Genomic DNA, 21,592 nt, shown 5'->3' on the forward strand with positions numbered 1-21,592 from the left:
TTTATTTCACTTTTGTTTATCTATTTCACTTGCTTTGGGAATGTGAACATACATTTCCCATGACAATAAAGCCCTTAAATTGAATTAAGAGAGAGAGAGATATGCTCATCGGGCTCTGCTCACACTTACTGGTCTGAGGCCAAACCACACAACTAACAACATTGGACACTTTATGGAACACAAAGCATTCATCTCATCCTGGAATATCTAAGGCCTGAGATGCTCTGCCTTTGGCCTAAAGAGCAGGAACCTGGACTTCATCAAATAAATTGGAAATACAGACATTGTCATCCTATAAGAAACATGGTATAGAATAGATGGACCCACTGGTTGCCCTCTAGGTTACAGAGAGCTGCTTGTCCCATCCTCTAAACTACCAGGTGTGAAACAGTGAAGAGACTCAGGGGGTATGCAAATGTGGTACAGAGCAGACTTAACTCACTCTATTAAATTAAACAAAACAGGATCATTAGAAATGATCTCAACAGAGAAAAATGTATCCCCCCACTAGAATCCCCATACTTTAATGAAGACAGCTTCTCCATCCTGGAGGGGGAAAGCAAGAATTTTCAGGCCCAGGGACATGTACTAGTCTGTGGTGGCCTAAATGCCAGAATTGGACAAGAACCTGACACCCTCAGCACACAGGGGGACAAACATTTACCTGGAGGTGCCAGCATTCCCTCCCCCATTTGCCCCACTAGGCACAACTACTACAACATAACCAGCAAAAAAACGGGTCACAACTCCTGCAGCTCTGTCAGACGCTGGGTATGTACATAGTCAATGTTAGGCTTCAAGGAGAGTCCTATGGTAGGTACACCTATAGCTCATCTCTTGGCAGTAGTACTGTAGACTACTTTATCACTGACCTCTACCCAGAGTCTCTCAGAGCGTTCACAGTCAGCCCACTGACACCCCTATCAGACCACAGCAAAATCACAGTCTACTTGATCAGATCAATACTCAACCATGAGGCATCAAAGCCAAAGGAACTGAATAATATTAAGAAATGCTAGAGATGGAAGGAAAGTAGTGTGAAAACCTAGCAAAAAACAATTAGGCAACAACAAATTATATCCCTTTTACACAACTTCCTGGACAAAACGTTCCACTGTAATAGTGAAGGTGTAAACTTGGCAGTAGAAAACCTAAAAAGTATATTTTAGCTTCCCTATCAAATCTAAAAATGTAAAACAGAAAACTGAAAATGAACAACAATGACAAATGATTTGATGAAGAATCCAAAAACTTAACCTAACCACTTCTGGTTAAATTAAAAAACAATAAACAAACAATAACGCAGAGTTATCTATCCAAAACGGAGATGTATGGTTAAACCACTTCTCCAATCTTTTTGTCCCTATAACAAAGAACCAACAGCAAGAAAATATACATGATCAAATACAAATCTTAGAGTCGACTATTAAAGGGTACCAGAACTCACTGGATTCTCCAAATACATTGAATGAACTACAGGACATACCCTCCAATCCAAAAAGGCATGTGGTGTTGATGGTATCTTCAATGAAATTATAAAATATACAGACCACAAATTCCAATTGGCTTTAACTCTTTAATAACATCATCATTGGCTCTTGCATCTTCCCCAAAATTTGGAAGCAAGGACTGATCACCCCAATCCACAAAAGTTGAGACAAATTTGACCCCAATAACTACCGTGGGATATGGGTCAACAGCAACTTTGGGAGAGTCTCTGCATTATCATTAACGGCAGACTAGTTCATTTTCTGAGTGAAAATAATGTACTGAGCAAATGACAAATTGGCTTTTTACCAAATTACCGTACAACAGACCACGTAGTCACCCTGCGCACCCTAATTGACAGACATACAAACCAAAACAAAGGCAAAGTCTTCTCATGCTTTGTTGATTTCAAAAAAGCCTTCGACTCAATTTGGCATGAGGGTCTGCTATACAAATTGATGGAAAGTGGTGTTGTGGGAAAAACACAACACATTATAAAATCCATGTACACAAATAACAATTGTCCAGTTAAAATTGGCAAAAAACACATTTCTTTCTACAGGGCCGTGGGTTGAGACAGGGATGCAGCTTAAGCCCCACCCTCTTCAACATATATATCAACAAATTGGCGAGGGCACTAGAACAGCCTGCAGCACCAGGCCTCGCCCTACTAGAATCTGATGACAAATGTCTACTGTTTGCTGATGATCTGGTTCTTCTGGCACCAACCAAGGAGGGCCTACAGCAGCACATACAGTGGGGAGAACAAGTATTTGATACACTGCCGATTTTGCAGGTTTTCCTACTTACAAAGCATGTAGAGGTCTGTAATGTCTATCATAGGTACACTTCAACTGTGAGAGACGGAATCTAAAACAAAAATCCAGAAAATCACATTGTGACAGGTCTGTGAGAGCCGGAATTCTTACTGGTTGGTAGGTGATCAAATACTTATGTCATGCAATAAAATGCAAATTAATTACTTAAAAATCATACAATGTGATTTTTTGGATTTTTGTTTTAGATTCCGTCTCTCAGTTGAAGTGTACCTATGATAGACATTACAGACCTCTACATGCTTTATAAGTAGGAAAACCTGCAAAATCGGCATTGAATCAAATACTTGTTCTCCCCACTGTAAGTCTTCTGCAGACATGGGCCTTACAGTAAATCTTAGTAAGAAAAACAATAATGTTGTTCGAAAAAAGGTCCTGTCTCCAGGACCACAAATACAAATTCCGTCAAGACACCATTGCCCTAGAGTACTCAAAAATACTATACATACCTCTGCATAAACATCAGCGCCACAGGTAACTTCCACAAAGCTGTGAACGAGCTGAGAGACAAGACAAGAAGGTCCTTCAATGCCATAAGATTCGACATACCAATTAGTATCTGGCAAAAAATACTTGAATCAGTTATAGAACCCATTGCCATTTATGGTTGTGAGGTCTGGGGTCCGCTTACCAACCAAGAATTCACAAAATGGGACAAACACCAAATTGGGACTCTGCATGCAGAGCAAGCTGGTCCTCTGTTCACAAACAGAGGCCCATGACAGCAACACAATTAGACCCAACCAAATCATGAGAAAACAAAAATAGAATTACTTGACACATTAGAAAGATATTTTTTAAATTGACTTTTTTATTTATCTTTATTTAGTTAAGAACACATTCTTATTTAAAATGACGACCAAACCCAGACAACACTGGGCCAATTGTGCACTGCCCTATGGGACTCCCAATCACAGCCAGTTGTGATACAGCCTGGATTTGAACCAGGGTGACTGTAGTGACATCTCTAGTACTGAGGTGCAGTGCCTTAGACCGCTGTGCCACTTGGGAGCCCAGAAACAAAAATAATCTGAGCAAACTTGAATGCTATTTGGCCCTAAACAGAGAGTACACAGTGGCAGAATACCTAACCACTGTGACTGACCTAAATTTAAGGAAAGCTTTGACAATAGCCTTTCTATTGAGAAAGGTTGCCATAGGCAAACCTGGCCCTCTGGCTATGTGCACACTGCCCACAAAATGAGGTGGAAACTGAGCTGCACTTCCTAACCTCCTGTGAAATGTATGACCATATTAGAGACACATATTTCCCTCAGATTATACAGATCCACAAAGAATTTGAAAATAAACCCAATTTTGATAAACTTTGTTTACTTTAATTTGTATTGTTTATTTCAATTTTGTTTTATCTACATCACTTGCTTTGGCAATGTTAACATATGTTTCCCGTGCCAATAAAGCACTTACATTGAACATGGAGGGAGAGAGGAGTGCTTAAAGGCTCCATCACCCACACACACACTCCTCGCTGGAGTCAGACCTGCAGAAAGGATGGATGGGGGAGGGACATGTAGAGGGCATTCTCCCCATACTCTCTCCTCTTTACTCCTTCCACATCTTCTGAGATATCAAACCAGCTAGCCTGCCACCACAGCTCTCTGTCTCTCGCTCAGCCAGAGAACATTATAATTGAGTTGGCTTGAGTAGCCAGTCCGTTGATCATTACAGTGGCACACACACACAACTGTGTTGGCCTATATCTGCAATTTATATAACTTTTATCAATTTATTAACCCCTAATCATTGATCCAACAAACATAATGTAGTGTTGCTAACATCGCACTAAAGGTTGGTTTCCATCAAAGAGAACACAGCTTTCCTGTGATAAGTTTACAACTCACTAACTAGACAACAAGGCACCAATAGGCTAGTTTATGGCATTTCAATGTCCTGGAAATGTAATGTGTGTTTGAAAAGGTGTGTTTTTCACAGGGACGAAATTACCCTTGTTCTGCTTGTCTCAACAAGACCACTCATCTCATTGTCCACAGAAAGCTTTGCTGGAAGTGATTTCTGATGATTGGTTGTAACCAGGCTGACCCCGGACTAGTTTAATGAAATAAGTGAAATTGGATTGGATTGGTTAGTAGAGGCGGGTGTATTTAGTGTTAGTCACATTTAATCAAAGATGCTTAGCTAGGGCTCTGTGGCACAGAATATTCAGCTTGTGGTTAGGCTCTGCTAGGGGCCACCGGCAAACCGCATTGTCAAAGTCAGGCACACCCTGTATACCAGTGTTTCCCTCTGGCACACCAAAGACAACTATCAGAAACCAGGAATGTAACAAATGTAAAACATTCTTAACCTTTAAACTGCCATGTTTTTATTGTTTAAACAACAAGAAAAAAAATCATAAAATTACATGAATTCACAATTCAGATATGGTCCTGTGTGTGGCCGCTAGGGGGCAGTACTGTTCAATCTACCACAGTCCTGGCAAGCTACCACAGGTTGTCACTAGTTACCACAGACACAGTCATAAAACCCACCTATTTCTATAATTTATCTTCTTAAAATGAGATTTTCAACCTAACCCTAACCTTAACCACACTGTTAACCTTATGCCCTAACCCTAACCTTAAATTAAGATCAAAGAGCAACAAACAAACAAATATCATGATTTTTTTAAAGATATGACCAATTTTGAATTTGTTTGTGGTAACTAGTGGAAACTAGTGCTCACCTTACTGTCGCTTCCTTGCTCTCTGACAACTATTAACGATGATGACATTCCTGGGGGCTTTATATCCGTGGCAAATAATTAGGTGTTTGTTTAATTTAAATGTTTAAATGTTTCCCTTTATGATGATGATTGGGACCTGTTAGTGGTAGTTTTTAATTTTAACTATATATATATATATATATATATATATATATATATATATATATATATATATATATATACATACAGTGGGGCAAAAGGGTATTTAGTCAGCCACCAATTGTGCAAGTTCTCCCACTTAAAAAGATGAGAGAGGCCTGAAATTTTCATCATAGATACACTTCAACCATGACAGACAAAATGAGAAGAAAAAAACTAGAAAATCACATTGTAGGATTTTTAATGAATTTATTTGCAAATTATGGTGGAAAATAAGTTTGAACTTGTTATCATGTATAAAAGACACCTGTCCACAACCTCAAACAGTCACACTCCAAACTCCACTATGGCCAAGACCAAAGAGCTGTCAAAGGACACCAGAAACAAAATTGTAGACCTGCAGCTTGGTTTGAAGAAATCAACTGTGGGAGCAATTATTAGGAAATGGAAGACATACAAGACCACTGATTGGAATACATCCACAGGTACACCTCCAGTTGACTCAAATTATGTCAAGTAGCCTATCAGAAGCTTCTAAAGCCATGACATCATTTTCTGGAATTTTCCAAGCTGTTTAAAGGCACAGTCAACTTAGTGTATGTAAACTTCTGACCCACTGGAATTGTGATACAGTGAATTATAAGTTAAATAATCTGTCTGTAAACAATTGTTGGAAAAATTACTTGTGTCATGCTCAAAGTAGATGTCCTAACGGACTTGCCAAAACTATGGTTTGTTAACAAGGCATTTGTGGAGTAGTTGAAAAACGACATCAACCTAAGTGCATGTAAACTTCCGACTTCAACTGTATATATATATATATATATATATATATATATATATATAAAAATATATATAAAAAAAAATCTAAACTTCAACGGCACCAATTTTGTTTAAACATCACCCCAATCAGAAAAGTGCACACACACACACACACACGACTCTTCTCCTCCAAGTCCTCTCCAGCTCCAATCTCCACAGGCATAGCCTATTTCCTGTTCTGTCCCTCTCTTCATGAAATGTGTTTTCCATCTCTCTCCCCAGGGGACTAGAGTCACATCCCTTCACTCTGGCTTATTCCCCAAACCACTACCAGAGGACGGCCAGCACTGCTGCTCTGTAGTAGAATATCCCAGTTTTACTACCAGAGGACTGCCAGCACTGCTGCTCTGTAGTAGAATATCCCAGTTTTACTACCAGATGACTGCTGCTCTGTAATAGAATATCCCAGTTTTACTACCAGATGACTGCTGCTCTGAAGTAGAATATCCCAGTTTTACTACCAGAGGACTCCCAGCACTGCTGCTCTATAGTAGAATATCCCAGTTTTACTACCAGAGGACCCCCAGCACTGCTGCTCTGTAGTAGAATATCCCAGTTTTACTACCAGAAGACCCCCAGCACTGCTGCTCTGTAGTAGAATATCCCAGTTTTACTACCAGAGGACCCCCAGAACTGCTGCTCTATAGTAGAATATCCCAGTTTTACTACCAGAGGACCCCCAGCACTGCTGCTCTGTAGTAGAATATCCCAGTTTTACTACCAGAAGACTGCTGCCCCAGCACTGCTGCTCTGTAGTAGAATATCCCAGTTTTACTACCAGAGGACCCCCAGAACTGCTGCTCTATAGTAGAATATCCCAGTTTTACTACCAGAGGACCCCCAGCACTGCTGCTCTGTAGTAGAATATCCCAGTTTTACTACCAGAGGACTGCCAGCACTGCTGCTTTGTAGTAGAATATCCCAGTTTTACTACCAGAGGACTGCTGCTCTGTAGTAGAAAATCCCAGTTTTACTACCAGAGGACTGCCAGCACTGCTGCTCTATAGTAGAATATCCCAGTTTTACTACCAGAGGACCCCCAGCACTGCTGCTCTGTAGTAAAATATCCCAGTTTTACTACCAGAGGACTGCTGCTCTGTAGTAGAATATCCCAGTTTTACTACCAGAAGACCCCCAGCACTGCTGCTCTGTAGTAGAATATCCCGGTTTTACTACCAGAGGACTGCTGCTCTGTAGTAGAAAATCCCAGTTTTACTACCAGAGGACTGCCAGCACTGCTGCTCTGTAGTAGAATATCCCAGTTTTACTACCAGAAGACGCCCAGCACTGCTGCTCTGTGGTAGAATATCCCAGTTTTACTACCAGAGGACTGCCAGCACTGCTGCTCTGTAGTAGAATATCCCAGTTTTACTAACAGAGGACTGCCAGCACTGCTGCTCTGTAGTAGAATATCCCAGTTTTACTACCAGAAGACCCCCAGCACTGCTGCTCTGTAGTAGAATATCCCAGTTTTACTACCAGAGGACTGCCAGCACTGCTGCTCTGTAGTAGAATATCCCAGTTTTACTACCAGAGGACCCCCAGCACTGCTGCTCTGTAGAATAGTAGAATATCCCAGTTTTACTACCAGAGGACTGCCAGCACTGCTGCTCTGTAGTAGAATATCCCAGTTTTACTACCAGAAGACCCCCAGCACTGCTGCTCTGTAGTAGAATATCCCAGTTTTACTACCAGAGGACTGCCAGCACTGCTGCTCTGTAGTAGAATATCCCAGTTTTACTACCAGAAGACCCCCAGCACTGCTGCTCTGTAGTAGAATATCCCAGTTTTACTACCAGAAGACCCCCAGCACTGCTGCTCTGTGGTAGAATATCCCAGTTTTACTACCAGAGGACTGCCAGCACTGCTGCTCTGTAGTAGAATATCCCAGTTTTACTACCAGAAGACTGCTGCTCTGTAGTAGAATATCCCAGTTTTACTACCAGAGGACTGCCAGCACTGCTGCTCTGTAGTAGAATATCCCAGTTTTACTACCAGAGGACCCCCAGCACTGCTGCTCTGTAGTAGAATATCCCAGTTTTACTACCAGAAGACCCCCAGCACTGCTGCTCTGTAGTAGAATATCCCAGGTTTTCTGGGGCTCATTATCAGATGTTCTCAGTCTCGTGACTCTGGTCTGTTGTGACTCTGGTGCATGTTTCATCACTCTGTCCATTAGTTGTAATGAGCGTGTGCTGAGGGAGACTGTTTCTTTCATAGGACTCTGTGTCATTGACAACCATACTCTACTGTAGTAGTCTACCCACATCCATTAATATGATCTTGCTGACAAGCATGGTTTAAGTAGAGGCTGCTGGCCCATTACCCTTCCATTAACCATTACAGCTATTTGATATCAATGGAATTGGTGTAATGTATATTTACATATATTCGATAAGATATCAATGATATCTTCAATGTACTGTATTTCTTAAAAAGGACTTTGATCAAACAAGAGTATAACCTGACCTTTCCTCCCTCTTCACCCTGCCTCCCTCCCTCGGTCTCTCTCTCGCTCTCTCTCTCTCTCTCTCGCTCTGTCTCTCTCTCTCTCTCTCTCTCTCTCTCTCTCTCTCTACAGTATGGGGAGGAGGAGGTCTGCTCGGACCGCTTGGACGCTGACTTCCCTGATATTGACCTCTCTCAGCTGGACGCCAGCGACTTTGACTCAGTCAACTGCCTCAGCGAGCTCCACTGGTGCAACGACAATGCCGACATCTCCCCTGCCTCCATCCAGTACAGCACAGGAGACCCCGAGCTCTTTGAGGTGAGACGCTCGGCCTGCGTGCTCAGGATTCCACTAGCCTGGGCCCGTATCAATCGTTTTTTTTCAGAGTAGAAGTGCTGATCTCAGATCAGTTTTGCCTTTCAGATCATAATGAATAAGATTAGATGGACAGATCCTCGATCATCACTCCTACTCTGAGATGCATTGTAGATACGGGCCCATATCTGTTTGTTCTGTCTTGGAAACTGATCTGGGACCAGGATAGGATTCCACCAGGACCACCTACCCTATGTAATAGAACTACAACATAGGGACTAGAACTCTTAGAAAAAAGGTGCTATCTAGAACCTAAAATGGTTCTTCGGCTGTCCCCATTTTAGAACCCTTTGAAGAAACCTTTTTGGTTGCAGATAGAACCCTTTCACAGAGGATTCTATATGGAACACAAAAAAGGGTTCGACTTGGAACCAAAAAGGGTTCTCTTATGGGGACAGCCAAAGAATTTCTTTGGAACCCTTCTAAAATTGTAGGGTTGAAAAATGCCTGGGACTTTCAATAAATTCCCTGGTTTTCCAGAAATCCTATTTGGATGATTCTGGATTTCCCTCCTGACTCCAGGAATCCTCCAACCGGGATTTCGGGAAAACCGGGAAATTTTTGAAAGTTCAAAGAATTTTGCAACCCTACATTGGACTAGACTACACAGATTATTTGTAAACTGAAGAGGCTCCAGTCTTAGTCTATGATAAGGTTGTAGACTCCCATTTTACAATTTTTATTGATCAGACTAATGCACAGATGTCATATAATGTGTTCATAAACATCACCCACCATGGTAGTGATTGAGTGAGCCGGGCCCCACCACCCAACGCTGTTGTCTAATTTACCATCCACTTGATAATAATCCTTATTTCAGATTGATTTTAGCGGGATAGAGTAGCGATTGGATTGGGACGCCTCCGGGCCTTGTTTTGGATGCCAGTGTGGAAGCCATTGATCTCAAAGCTTAGTTCATTTAACCTTCAGATGGGGGGGGGGGGGTGAAACCTTGTTTACTTCCCATAGGCTGTCTCCGCTCTGTTATCATCCCACCACCAGACTCTATGCTCTTAGTAACATGGCAGCTGCTAAAACGAACAACACTGTGTATGGATGGATGGTGCTCTCAGACTAGAGTAGCCATTTCAGAATTCAAATGCAGAGTGCTCTGTGTTGTAACTGACTGTGTTGCAAGTGGGTAGTAGTGTGTTCACTGATGCCCTCTCTCTCTCTCCTGCCCCCTCCAGATAGAAGATGAGAATGCGGCACTGCTGGCTGCTCTCACAGACAGCCTGGACGGCATGGTGGAGGACGAGGAGGGGGGGCTGTCTGTGTTTCCCTCGCTGAGGGAGGGTTCCGAGGAGGACCTCCCCTTCCCTTCAGGCTCCCTGAGCCCAGAGACAGAAGATCCGTCTCTAGTAAGAACCCTTCCTCACTGTTTAAGATGGATTTGGATGGGCCTCTGCTCTGATTACCCCACAGCATGGGTATGATAGTCAACAAAGGTCTGAATTTTTCTCATTTTGGGCTTTTCCATTATTTTTAGCAACCACTACTTCTAATAAGAATGCTTTTTACTGTCAGGCACAGGCAGGCAACCTAGACCACAAACATGTTCTCTTAAAGAAACTGTGGCTCTCACCTCTTTTTGACCTCCCCCCCTCCCCCCATGCACTGCATTCAGAAAGTATTCAGACCCCTGGACGTTTTCCACATTTTATTAAGTTACAGCCTTATTCTAGAATGGATTAAATAATTTCCCCCCTGATCAATCTACACACGGAAAAAAGGGAAAATAACATTTACATAAGTTTACGGACCCTTAGTCAGTACTTTGTCTTATTGGGTATTGTGTGTACTCCATAATGACACATTTAATTTAATTAATTTTCAAATAATAAGGCTGTAACGTAACAAAATGTTGAAAATGTACTTTTCGGGTGCACTGTACCTCCCCTAACTCTCATTCAATCTTCCTTTTTTTCCTTTCCCCCATTGTTCTATTTCTCTCTCAGTCCTTCGCCATCTTAAAGGGGTGATATACTACTGTCATACCCATGTCTGACTCCTAGGACCCAGCCCAGCATCCTATAGCGCCAGCAGTTACACTGTGGCACTAACCCTGTGACCCCCTCTCCTCTTTTCACACTGTCCTTTGGGATGCCTCTACCCTCTCTCCCCTGCACCCCTCTCAGGAAAAACATGTTTTTATTTTCAACTGTTGTCCCTATCTACTCATGCTTCCTTCCTCCTGTAATATGTCCTTATTCCTCTTGTCCACAATGAAGCCAAAATACTTCCTTCATTTTCCTTAAGTTTGGAAACTTTGGAGTGGGTTACAGAGACAGAAATCCCAAATGATCAAGGCAAGGGTTACAAAGGTCCGGGTGGATTGCAACAGAAAACTGGTATATTTTACAGAGAATACATGAATAGGATTTCATTACATTGGGAAACATTTGGCCAGTTGATATTCTGTGTGCTCGGATGAGCATGTAGGTAGCTCTGGTACAACAGTGAACTAGGAAGTCTGGTGTAATATACGCCCTCTTATTCCTCCTGTGATATGTCCTTATCACTCCTGTAATATGTCCTTATCACTCCTGTAATATGTCCTTATCCCTCCTGTAATATGTCCTTAACCCTCCTGTAATATGTCCTTATTCCTCCTGTAATATGTCCTTATTCCTCCTGTAATATGTCCTTATTCCTCCTGTAATATGTCCTTATTCCTCCTGTAATATGTCCTTATTCCTCCTGTAATATGTCCTTATTCCTCTTGTCTACAATGAAGCCAAAATACTTCCTTCATTTTCCTTAAGTTTGGAAACTTTGGAGCGGGTTTATAGAGACAGAAATCCCAATTGATCAAGGCAAGGGTTACAAAGGTCCAATTGGGTTACAGCGCTGAGGGAAATGAGGTATCTACATACCTACATGGTCTCTACCTCAAGTCACTCTGCCTCTCAGAGATAATCACAATTACAGGAGAACATTCAGACTCTATATATACCCACTGATGGGACATTTTTAACAAATTGATGAAAATTACCCTCATGATGTCCTTAGATAGCTTAAGAATCTTAATGGGAGTTGGTATCAGTTGGTAATGATAGCAGCAATACGACAAAATGAGTCAAAACTGGTATTTGTCATCATTTACTATTAGCGAATCACATAACTGTGAGGTGTGGCTCTGTGCTTGTGGTGTGAGAATGTGTTGTGGGAGATGATTTGTTGGTTGTGTTTCTCCCAGCTCTCTGCATTGGCCAACAAATGCCAAGTGTGACGTGTTGGTCCGCTAGACTCATTTGGGCGGAAGTGTCTGGGAATGAGATTACCCTGGGGTGTCATGACTGGTTAGTGAGTGGAGGAGCAGGACTCCCTCTACTGGCAGGATCTGTAACTGTACCTGACCTCAGTGTGTGTGTGTGCATGTGTGTGTGTGCGTGCGTGCGAGCGAGCGAGAGGTTGTGAGCAGCAGAGAACAAGGGCTACATTGAGCCAGGCAGTGCAGGAATTGGTCCAGAGTAGAGTAGTCTGTCATGGCATGTGTGGGCCTGGCGCACCAACAGTGTTGTACATAGAGATGGAAACCTTCAGCCCCCCTTCACTTTCCTCAATGAAACACTGAGAGGCACCATTGAAGCCCCTGCCGGGTTGGCACATGCTGACAGGGATGGGCAACTCAATTAGCACTGCTCTTCTCATCTATTTCATCATCTGTTTCAACATGACATATAAGACCAGTCAGTATTAACTAGCAGCCATACATCCTGGAACCAGCCACATCATTCCCTCACATCTACAGTCAGCACTCCCGTGACATCCTCAGTGTGTTCCAAAACCACCGCAGCTTAGGGGATTGTTGTTGTAAGCAGATTTATATCATCTGATGATTTCACATGCGATGCCGCTGCCTCAATGTGTAGTGAATGAAATGCGAGGGAATAAAATGTCCTTCTGAACTGCAATGCAGCAGCATTACCTCCTGGTTGAAAAGTGACTAGGAGAGCTATAGAATCACATTTCCGTTTGATCTTATATTCACACAGCTTCCTCCTGTCAGCTTCGGTTTGAACGCTGGACGGAGGAGCAGAAAGGGGAGGAGGGTTTTTGCGGTGGAATGGGCCCTGTCAGGAGTGATGATACTGTATGTTCTGCTGATGGATGGATTGATTGGCAGACGTGTAAATGACAGTTGTCCCAACCTATGTCCCCCTCCCTACAGCTGAAAAGGCTCCTGCTGTCCCCCCCTAACGTGCCCATGGGCCTGGAGTCACACAAAGAGGGCAGCAGTAGCAGTGTGCATCGCCATAGCAGCCGGAGCCTGCATATGAAACCTGTCAGGCCTTTGGTTAAGGTGAGTGAGTTGGAGGTCTGTGTTCTAGAATAGAGATCTGTTTTGTAGAAAAGAGCTCTGTCTAGAATAGAGCTTTAGCAGCTCAGAATGGGTACATGAGACACTTAAAGGAAAAATCCACCCAGAACCACTCATTCCTATCAATGTTATATAGCACTAATATGTGAGAACAATATTTTTTTGTGAACAAATGCTTCATTTTGTCGTTGTAATAAGGTTGGTAGCAACATGTGAAAATTGTTGTGGAAATCTTTTGTAGCTCAAGTCGACTACAAAATCCACATTGCAATGCTCTCTCTGTGAGCTGGCTAGCTAGATAGGTAGCAAACATAGCTACACACAATAATACCAAAGTCAATATCTGCATGTGAAGTAGCTAGTTAGCTGTAAAATCACCTAAACAAACTGCTCTACAATCTCACGATGTTCAACCTTCAGATCGATGTGCCTCACAGAGTGGAGTCTGACATTCGCAACAGCACCATGCAATGCAGCCTGGACTGAAGAGGCAGACAAATAGGAGAAATGTGTTAGATCCTCTGTTAAATTACACATTACTCGAGGTAGGAATATCGATAAAAAATATGATCAATGGCTCATTCGAGAGAAGGCAACCTCTCGCGTTATGACATCGGCATATGTATTGAAATCTGACGTGTATGGTAAATGTTTTCACAATATAGCATTCATATTCCTATTAACTTCCAGTGTAGTGAGAGTTTACTACTTCATCGCAATGCTGCGTCATACCAGCTGAATTATTGCCTGCTTGAACGGCAATTGCTCAGATACACATGAAAACATGAAATGACCCCAGGAATCGAACGTCGCTTGGAGATGCACAAAAATAAAACAACATTCAAAATGAGAGAGAGAGAGAGAGCGGATGAATAGGCCACACGACAGGAAAGGCATTCTATATTATGACCCTTAGTTCTATACTATGACCTTTATTTCTATATTAATATCCTTAGTTCTATACTATGACCCGTAGTTCTATATTAATATCCTTAGTTCTATACTAATATCCTTAGTTCTATATTAATATCCTTAATTCTATGCTATGACCTTTATTTCTCTATTAATATCCTTAGTTCTGTGACATCTTTGGAGTGACAGATGGCTGTAGTCTTGATCAGGGGAAGGGCACCTCTGGCAATGAGTTCTCTCTTTCTCTCTCTCTCTCTCTCTCTCTCTCTCTCTCTCTCTCTCTCTCTCTGTCTTTCTCTCTCTTTCTCTGTCTCTCTCTCTCTCTCTCTCTCTCTCTCTCTCTCTCTCTCTCTCTCTCTCTCTCTCGTGATACTTGGAACATTTGTATCTCTCTCTCGTGATACTTGGAACGTTCGTATGTGGAGGGAACCGGAGGGTTTGCCATTTCGAATCTCAGGTCTGGTGGGAAAAAATCTGTCATGAAGTTAGCTGGTAACCAGAGTGCTGTTGGTATCAAATCCTAGATGCCATTGTGCCCTTGAGCAAGACATTCAACCCCTACACAACAGCTGCTTCACGGGCGCCCAGTGTGGCAGCCCCCTGCTCCAACCTGTATGTGTGTCTTTTGGAGGTTGGGATAAAGAAGTCAAATTTCAGTTGGACCTTTGGTACAATTAATATGCATAAAGTGATTATAATCTTAATTCATATGGGGGGGGGCTTGTATAACTTTGGCAAATTGTCACAATAACAAAGAAGGGTCTTTGGTTTTGGTTGCTCATGAGTTGTTCACTCTGTACGGTATGTAGTCATGAGTTGTTCACTCTGTATGGTATGTAGTCATGAGTTGTTCACTCTATACGGTATGTAGTCATGAGTTGTTCACTCTGTATGGTATGTAGTCATGAGTTGTTCACTCTGTACGGTATGTAGTCATGAGTTGTTCACTCTGTATGGTATGTAGTCATGAGTTGTTCACTCTGTATGGTATGTAGTCATGAGTTGTTCACTCTGTATGGTATGTAGTCATGAGTTGTTCACTCTGTATGGTATGTAGTCATGAGTTGTTCACTCTGTATGGTATGTAGTCATGAGTTGTTCACTCTGTATGGTATGTAGTCATGAGTTGTTCACTCTGTACGGTATGTAGTCATGTGTTGTTCACTCTGTACGGTATGTAGTCATGAGTTGTTCACACTGTACGGTATTTAGTGATGAGTTGTTCACTCTGTACGGTATTTAGTGATGAGTTGTTCACTCTGTACGGTATGTAGTTATGAGTTCTTCTTTCTATGTTGCAACTTGCTAAGAAAAGACAAACTAGCTGTTTGCTGATGTAAGAAACACAAACTAATAGTGTCATTATAGAACGCTAGTGGATTTATATTCAGAAGCAAAGTGAAAACATTGTTGTTGTCATCAACATTGTTGCATGTGCTGCATTGACCATGCAGACTGAATGCCAGTGTCTGGTGGTTGAGGAACATCAAATGTGCTCTGGGTGACAGGGGGCGTGGAGTCTAAGTCTGTGTGGAAAGTGGCAGGGGGACAAAGAGCAGAGAGAGATGACTCAAGCAGCGAAGTAAACTATAAAAATTGACATTACACATGGGGGATCACATTTAGCAAACGAAACATTCAAATACCGGTATAGAAGGTGAAGTAAAAACCCTAACCGGTCCCTACATCAATACCGGTATATTGTAAATCGCCCAGCCTTAGTATGTAGTCATGACTTGTTCACGCTGTACGGTATGTAGTCATGAGTTGTTCACTCTGTACGGTATGTAGTCATGAGTTGTTCACTCTGTACGGTATGTAGTCATGAGTTGTTCACTCTGTATGGTATGTAGTCATGACTTGTTCACTCTGTACGGTATGTAGTCATGAGTTGTTCACTCTGTATGGTATGTAGTCATGAGTTGTTCACTCTATGGTATGTAGTCATGAGTTGTTCACTCTGTACGGTATGTAGTCATGAGTTGTTCACTCTGTACGGTATGTAGTCATGAGTTGTTCACTCTGTAGGGTATGTAGTCATGACTTGTTCACTCTGTATGGTATGTAGTCATGACTTGTTCACTCTGTACGGTATGTAGTCATGAGTTGTTCACTCTGTATGGTATGTAGTCATGACTTGTTCACTCTGTATGGTATGTAGTCAATGACTAGACGTAGAAGTTATTCCTTACTCTCTTGGATCATGCTGTGCACAGAGACTCACCAAGGTCATGTTGGCAGGTAGTAACCCATCTCTTTCTCTCTGTTTCTTTCTGCAGCGTGAAAGCACACATCATGAGCGTAAGCCCCGAGCGGTGCGACCAGCTGGACGTCTGTGCACAGAGCTCCACCGGCACCTGACCACCACACAGGAGGCCGAGGACACTCCTTCAGCTGACACAGAGGAGGACGGGGAGGAGGAGGAAGATGATGATGAGGAGGACAGTGAGTCCGAGGAGGAAGAAGAAGAGGAGGAGACCTCGAGCAGTGAGGGTGAAAGCTCCACCCCGCCTGAGCCCTCCAAGCCCCAGTTCTCCTCTGAGAAAGAACTGCACTCTGTGGTGGAGCTCATCAAGTACATGCACACATACTGCCTCCCCATGCGCAAGCAGGCCATCTGGGAGCGCAAGGAGCGCGAGGGCCCAGGCCAGGTACGCAGGGCCAGGCCTGAGTACCCTCCTCGTATCTCCCCAAACTGTCACAAGGCTGCAACCCAGGCCCAGATCTGCGCCCCTCGGCTGCGCCACGCCTTCACCCGCAGACGGGAGTTCAAAGCCAACTCTCTTCTGCGCGAACTGCTCGAAACAGTCAAATCCTTTGATGTGAGCAAGCCTTACAGACTCCACAGCCCCCCCTACACCCATAACAGAGGAGCTATCCCCAAAGCAGCGCAGGAGAGAAAGACTGAGACCCCCAGTCCGGCTGCCCGTTCGACCAAACCAGAGCTTAGAAAAGACTCCGAGAGCGACAGGTCCCTAGAGGCCCCTAAGAGCCCCGATCTGGAGGACGCGTCTTTCTCTGTCCGCCGCTCCCGCAGGCTCGCCTCTTTCCCCAGCCGCTTCGCCAAGAACGTGCGTGCGGGCCGGATTAGGGTGGAGCCTGTGTCGGGAGCCGGGCACCTTGGCGAGGAGGACATGGCGGTCAAACACCCCATGGGACACGGCCTGGAGAAAGACACCACCACCCCTAACAACAGTACTTCTTCCCAAACCACGGCAGACACAGCTGAACCCGATAACATCTGCTGTCAAAATGGTAAGGAAGATGAAGTCCTAAGCTCTCTACAACAATCCTGTTGTGTTAATCCACATGACTCCATCATGCAGCATCTTTGTTCAATTTGACGTGAATGAAATATGGAGAGCCCCAGCATTGTTACACAGCGTGCTAAGCAAAAGGCTGTTTCTACACCTGCTATATCTGCTGTGGTGTTCTCTGACCATGCATGTAATCATTGGTACCATTGACTCTTTCTGTTGTTTTCCTTATTGCAGTGAAACGCAGCTGCCTCTGTCTGCCGCTGACTCCCATATCTACAGGGTTTGTTTTCAATACTACATTCCTAAACACTACAACACATACAGTTGAAGTCGGAAGATTACATACACCTTAGCCAAATACGTTGAAACTCAGTTTTTCAAAATTCCCAACAATTAATCCTAGTTAATATTCCCTGTTTTAGGTCAGTTAGGATCGGCAATTTATTTTAAGGATGTGAAATGTCAGAATAATTGTAGAGATAATGATTTATTTCCGCTTTTAATTCTTTCATCACATTCCCAGTGGGTCAGAAGTTTACATACACTCAATTAGTATTTGGTAGCATTGCCTTTATATTGTTTAACTTGGGTCAAACATTTTGGGTAGCCTTCTACAAGCTTCCCACAATAAGTTGGGTGGATTTTGTCCCATTCCTCCTGACAGAGCTGGTGTAACTGAGTCAGGTTTGTAGGCCTCCTTGCTCACACACGCTTTTTCAGTTCTGCCCACAAATTTTCTATAGGATTGAGGTCAGAGCTTTGTGATGGCCACTCCAATACCTTGACTTTGTTGTCCTTTGGAAGTGTGCTTGGGGTCATTGTCCATTTGGAAGACCCATTTGTGACCAAGCTTTAACTTCTTGACTGATGTCTTGAGATGTTGCTTCAATATATCCACATAATTTTTCTTTCCTCATGATGCCATTTATTTTGTGAAGTGCACCAGTCCATCCTGCAGCAAAGCACCCCCACAACATGATGCTGCCACCCCCGTGCTTCACGGTTGGGATGGTGTTCTTTGCTTGCAAGCCTCCCCCTTTTTCCTCCGAAACATAATGATGGTCATTATGGCCAAAAAGTTATATTTTTGTTTCATCAGACCGGAGGACATTTCTCCAAAACGTACAATCTTTGTCCCCATGTGCAGTTGTAAACCATAGTCTGGCTTTTTTATGGCGGTTTTGGAGCAGTGGCTTCTCCCTTGCTGAGCGGTCTTTCACGTTATGTCGATATAGGACTCTTTTTACCGTGGATATAGATACTTTTGTACCTGTTTTTTCCATTTTCACAAGGTCCTTTGCTGTTGTTCTTGTATTGATTTGCACTTTTCACACCAAAGTACGTTCATCTGTGTCTCCTTCCTGAGCAGTATGACGGCTGTATGGTCCCATGGTGTTTATACTTGCGTACTATTGTTTGTACAGATGAACGTGGTACCTTCAGGCGTTTGGAAATTGCTCCCAAGGATGAAGCAAACTTGTGGAGGTCCACAATTTTTTTCTGCCGTCTTGGCTTATTTCTTTTGATTTTCCCAAGGTAGGCCTCGAAATACATCCACAGGTATGCCTCCAATTGACTCCAATGATGTCAATTAGCCTATCAGAAGCTTATAAAGCCATGACATCATTTAAAAAAAAAATCCAAGCTGTTTAAAGGCACAGTCAACTTAGTGTATGTAAACTTTTGACCACTGGAATTGTGATACAGGGAATTATAAGTGAAATAATCTGTGTGTAAACTATTGTTGGAAAAATTACTTGTGTCATGCGCAAAGTAGATTTCCTAACGGACTTGCCAAAACTACAGTTTGTTAACAAGAAATTTGTGGAGTGGAGTGAAAAACTAGTTTTAATGACTCCAACCTAAGTGTATGTAAACTTCTGACTTCAGCTGTATACTGCTAGCCCATCTGCCCAGAGTCAAGCAATCACAAAGCTCTTTATAATGTTCACTTCTGTTCACTTCACTCTTCCATGTGTAAAATGACTATGATGTTCTGTGGTTCTCAGAGAGTTTGTTGCTTCTTTGTAGACTCTGTAATATCTCCAAAGCAGTCCACAGAAGCCTTTCATGGTAACACAGATCGCAGATCGCCCTCAATAGGAGACGTAGCTTGTACTGTAATACCAATCACAGACGGCTGTAAAGAAAAACATGACAGGAAAAAGGGAATGCTCACATACGCAATGAAAATGTAATACAAACTTCAAACATGAACCTTCATAAACCCTACTAACCCCTCATAAACCCTACTAACCCCTCATAAACCCTACTAAACCCTCATAAACCCTACTAACCCCTCATAAACCATACTAAACCCTCATAAACCCTACTAAACCATACTAAACCCTCATAAACCCTACTAACCCCTCATAAACCATACTAAACCCTCATAAACCCTACTAAACCATACTAAACCCTCATAAACCATACTAAACCCTCATAAACCCTACTAACCCCTCATAAACCCTACTAAACCCTCATAAACCATACTAAACCCTCATAAACCATACTAAACCCTCATAAACCCTACTAAACCCTCATAAACCCTACTAAACCCTCATAAACCATACTAAACCCTCATAAACCCTCATAAACCATACTAAACCCTCATAAACCCTACTAAACCCTCATAAACCATACTAAACCCTCATAAACCCTACTAAACCATACTAAACCCTACTAAACCATACTAAACCCTCATAAACCCTACTAACCCCTCATAAACCCTACTAAACCCTCATAAACCCTACTAAACCCTCATAAACCATACTAAACCCTCATAAACCCTACTAACCCCTCATAAACCCTACTAAACCCTCATAAACCATACTAAACCCTCATAAACCATACTAAACCCTCATAAACCCTACTAAACCCTCATAAACCATACTAAACCCTCATAAACCCTACTAAACCCTCATAAACCCTACTAAACCATACTAAACCCTCATAAACCATACTAAACCCTCATAAACCCTACTAAACCCTCATAAACCATACTAAACCCTCATAAACCCTACTAAACCATACTAAACCCTACTAAACCATACTAAACCCTCATAAACCCTACTAACCCCTCATAAACCCTACTAACCCCTCATAAACCATACTAAACCCTCATAAACCGTACTAAACCCTCATAAACCATACTAAACCCTCATAAACCCTACTAAACCATACTAAACCCTACTAAACCATACTAACCCCTCATAAACCCTACTAAACCCTACTAACCCCTCATAAACCCTACTAAACCCTCATAAAACCTACTAACCCCTCATAAACCCTACTAACCTCTCATAAACCCTACTAAACCCTCATAAACAATACTAAACCCTCAAATTATACTAAACCCTCATACACCCTGCTAAATCTCATAAACCCTACCAAACCCTCATAAACCCTACTAAACCCTCATGAACCCTATTAAACCTGCATAGCACCTTAAGAAATCCTAAAGAAACATCAATTCAGCACTCAGCGGTATGCTTTGTCCCCCCTCCAATCCCCTCTACCCCAACTCCCACACCCCTTCCCCTGGCCTTGATGATGACTCTGTAATCTTTCTCTCTCTCTCTCTCTCTCTCTCTCTCTCTCTCTCTCTCTCTCTCTCTTTCTCTCTCTCTCTCTCTCTGTCTCCCTCTCTCAATTCAATGAAAGTAAATCTCTCTCTCTCATCCCCATGATCAGAGATACCCAGTATGCCAACAAGCCATTTGAGCAGACTCTCAGCGTGGACCTGTGTGGCACAGCAGGTAATGTTGGGGCTTTGAGTCAGTGTTGATCATTGTGACGTCTTTTATACCTTGACTTCACGAGACTGGATGGGGGCAGGAGTTTGGATGTATATCTTATTGTGTCTGTCAGAAGTAGCATAGTACTGTAACATAATGTACTGTAGACCAGTGTATCTGGTGTAGATATAGTACTGTAACATAATGTACTGTAGACCAGTGTATCTGGTGTAGATATAGTACTGTAACATAATGTACTGTAGATATAGTACAGTTACATAATGTACTGTAGACCAGTGTATCTGGTATAGATATAGTACTGTAACATAATGTACTGTAGGCTGTAGATATAGTACTGTAACACAATGTACTGTAGATATAGTACTGTAACATAATGTACTGTAGACTGTAGATATAGTACTGTAACACAATGTAATGTAGATATAGTACTGTAACAATGTACTGTAGAGATAGTACTGTAACAATGTACTGTAGATATAGTGCTGTAACAATGTACTGTAGATATAGTACTGTAACATAATGTACT

The 21,592-nt window shown here is 42.6% G+C and overlaps 1 protein-coding gene across 2 annotated transcripts in view; it reads left to right on the forward strand.

The window, feature by feature from the left end:
* The window catches only part of LOC135545701 (peroxisome proliferator-activated receptor gamma coactivator 1-beta-like), a 115,376-nt gene that overhangs the window by 82,668 nt on the left and 11,116 nt on the right, over positions 1-21,592 (forward strand). The window contains exons 2-7 of one of the 2 annotated variants that reach the window (XM_064973502.1): positions 8,570-8,755; positions 10,003-10,173; positions 12,987-13,118; positions 16,328-17,303; positions 17,543-17,588; positions 21,002-21,066. In XM_064973502.1, coding sequence (XP_064829574.1) covers positions 8,570-8,755; positions 10,003-10,173; positions 12,987-13,118; positions 16,328-17,303; positions 17,543-17,588; positions 21,002-21,066 — 1,576 coding nt within the window. The other variant, XM_064973503.1, reaches the window with a different exon arrangement.

This window comes from Oncorhynchus masou, chromosome 9 (assembly GCF_036934945.1).
Source record: "Oncorhynchus masou masou isolate Uvic2021 chromosome 9, UVic_Omas_1.1, whole genome shotgun sequence".
Classification (NCBI taxonomy): domain Eukaryota; kingdom Metazoa; phylum Chordata; class Actinopteri; order Salmoniformes; family Salmonidae; genus Oncorhynchus; species Oncorhynchus masou.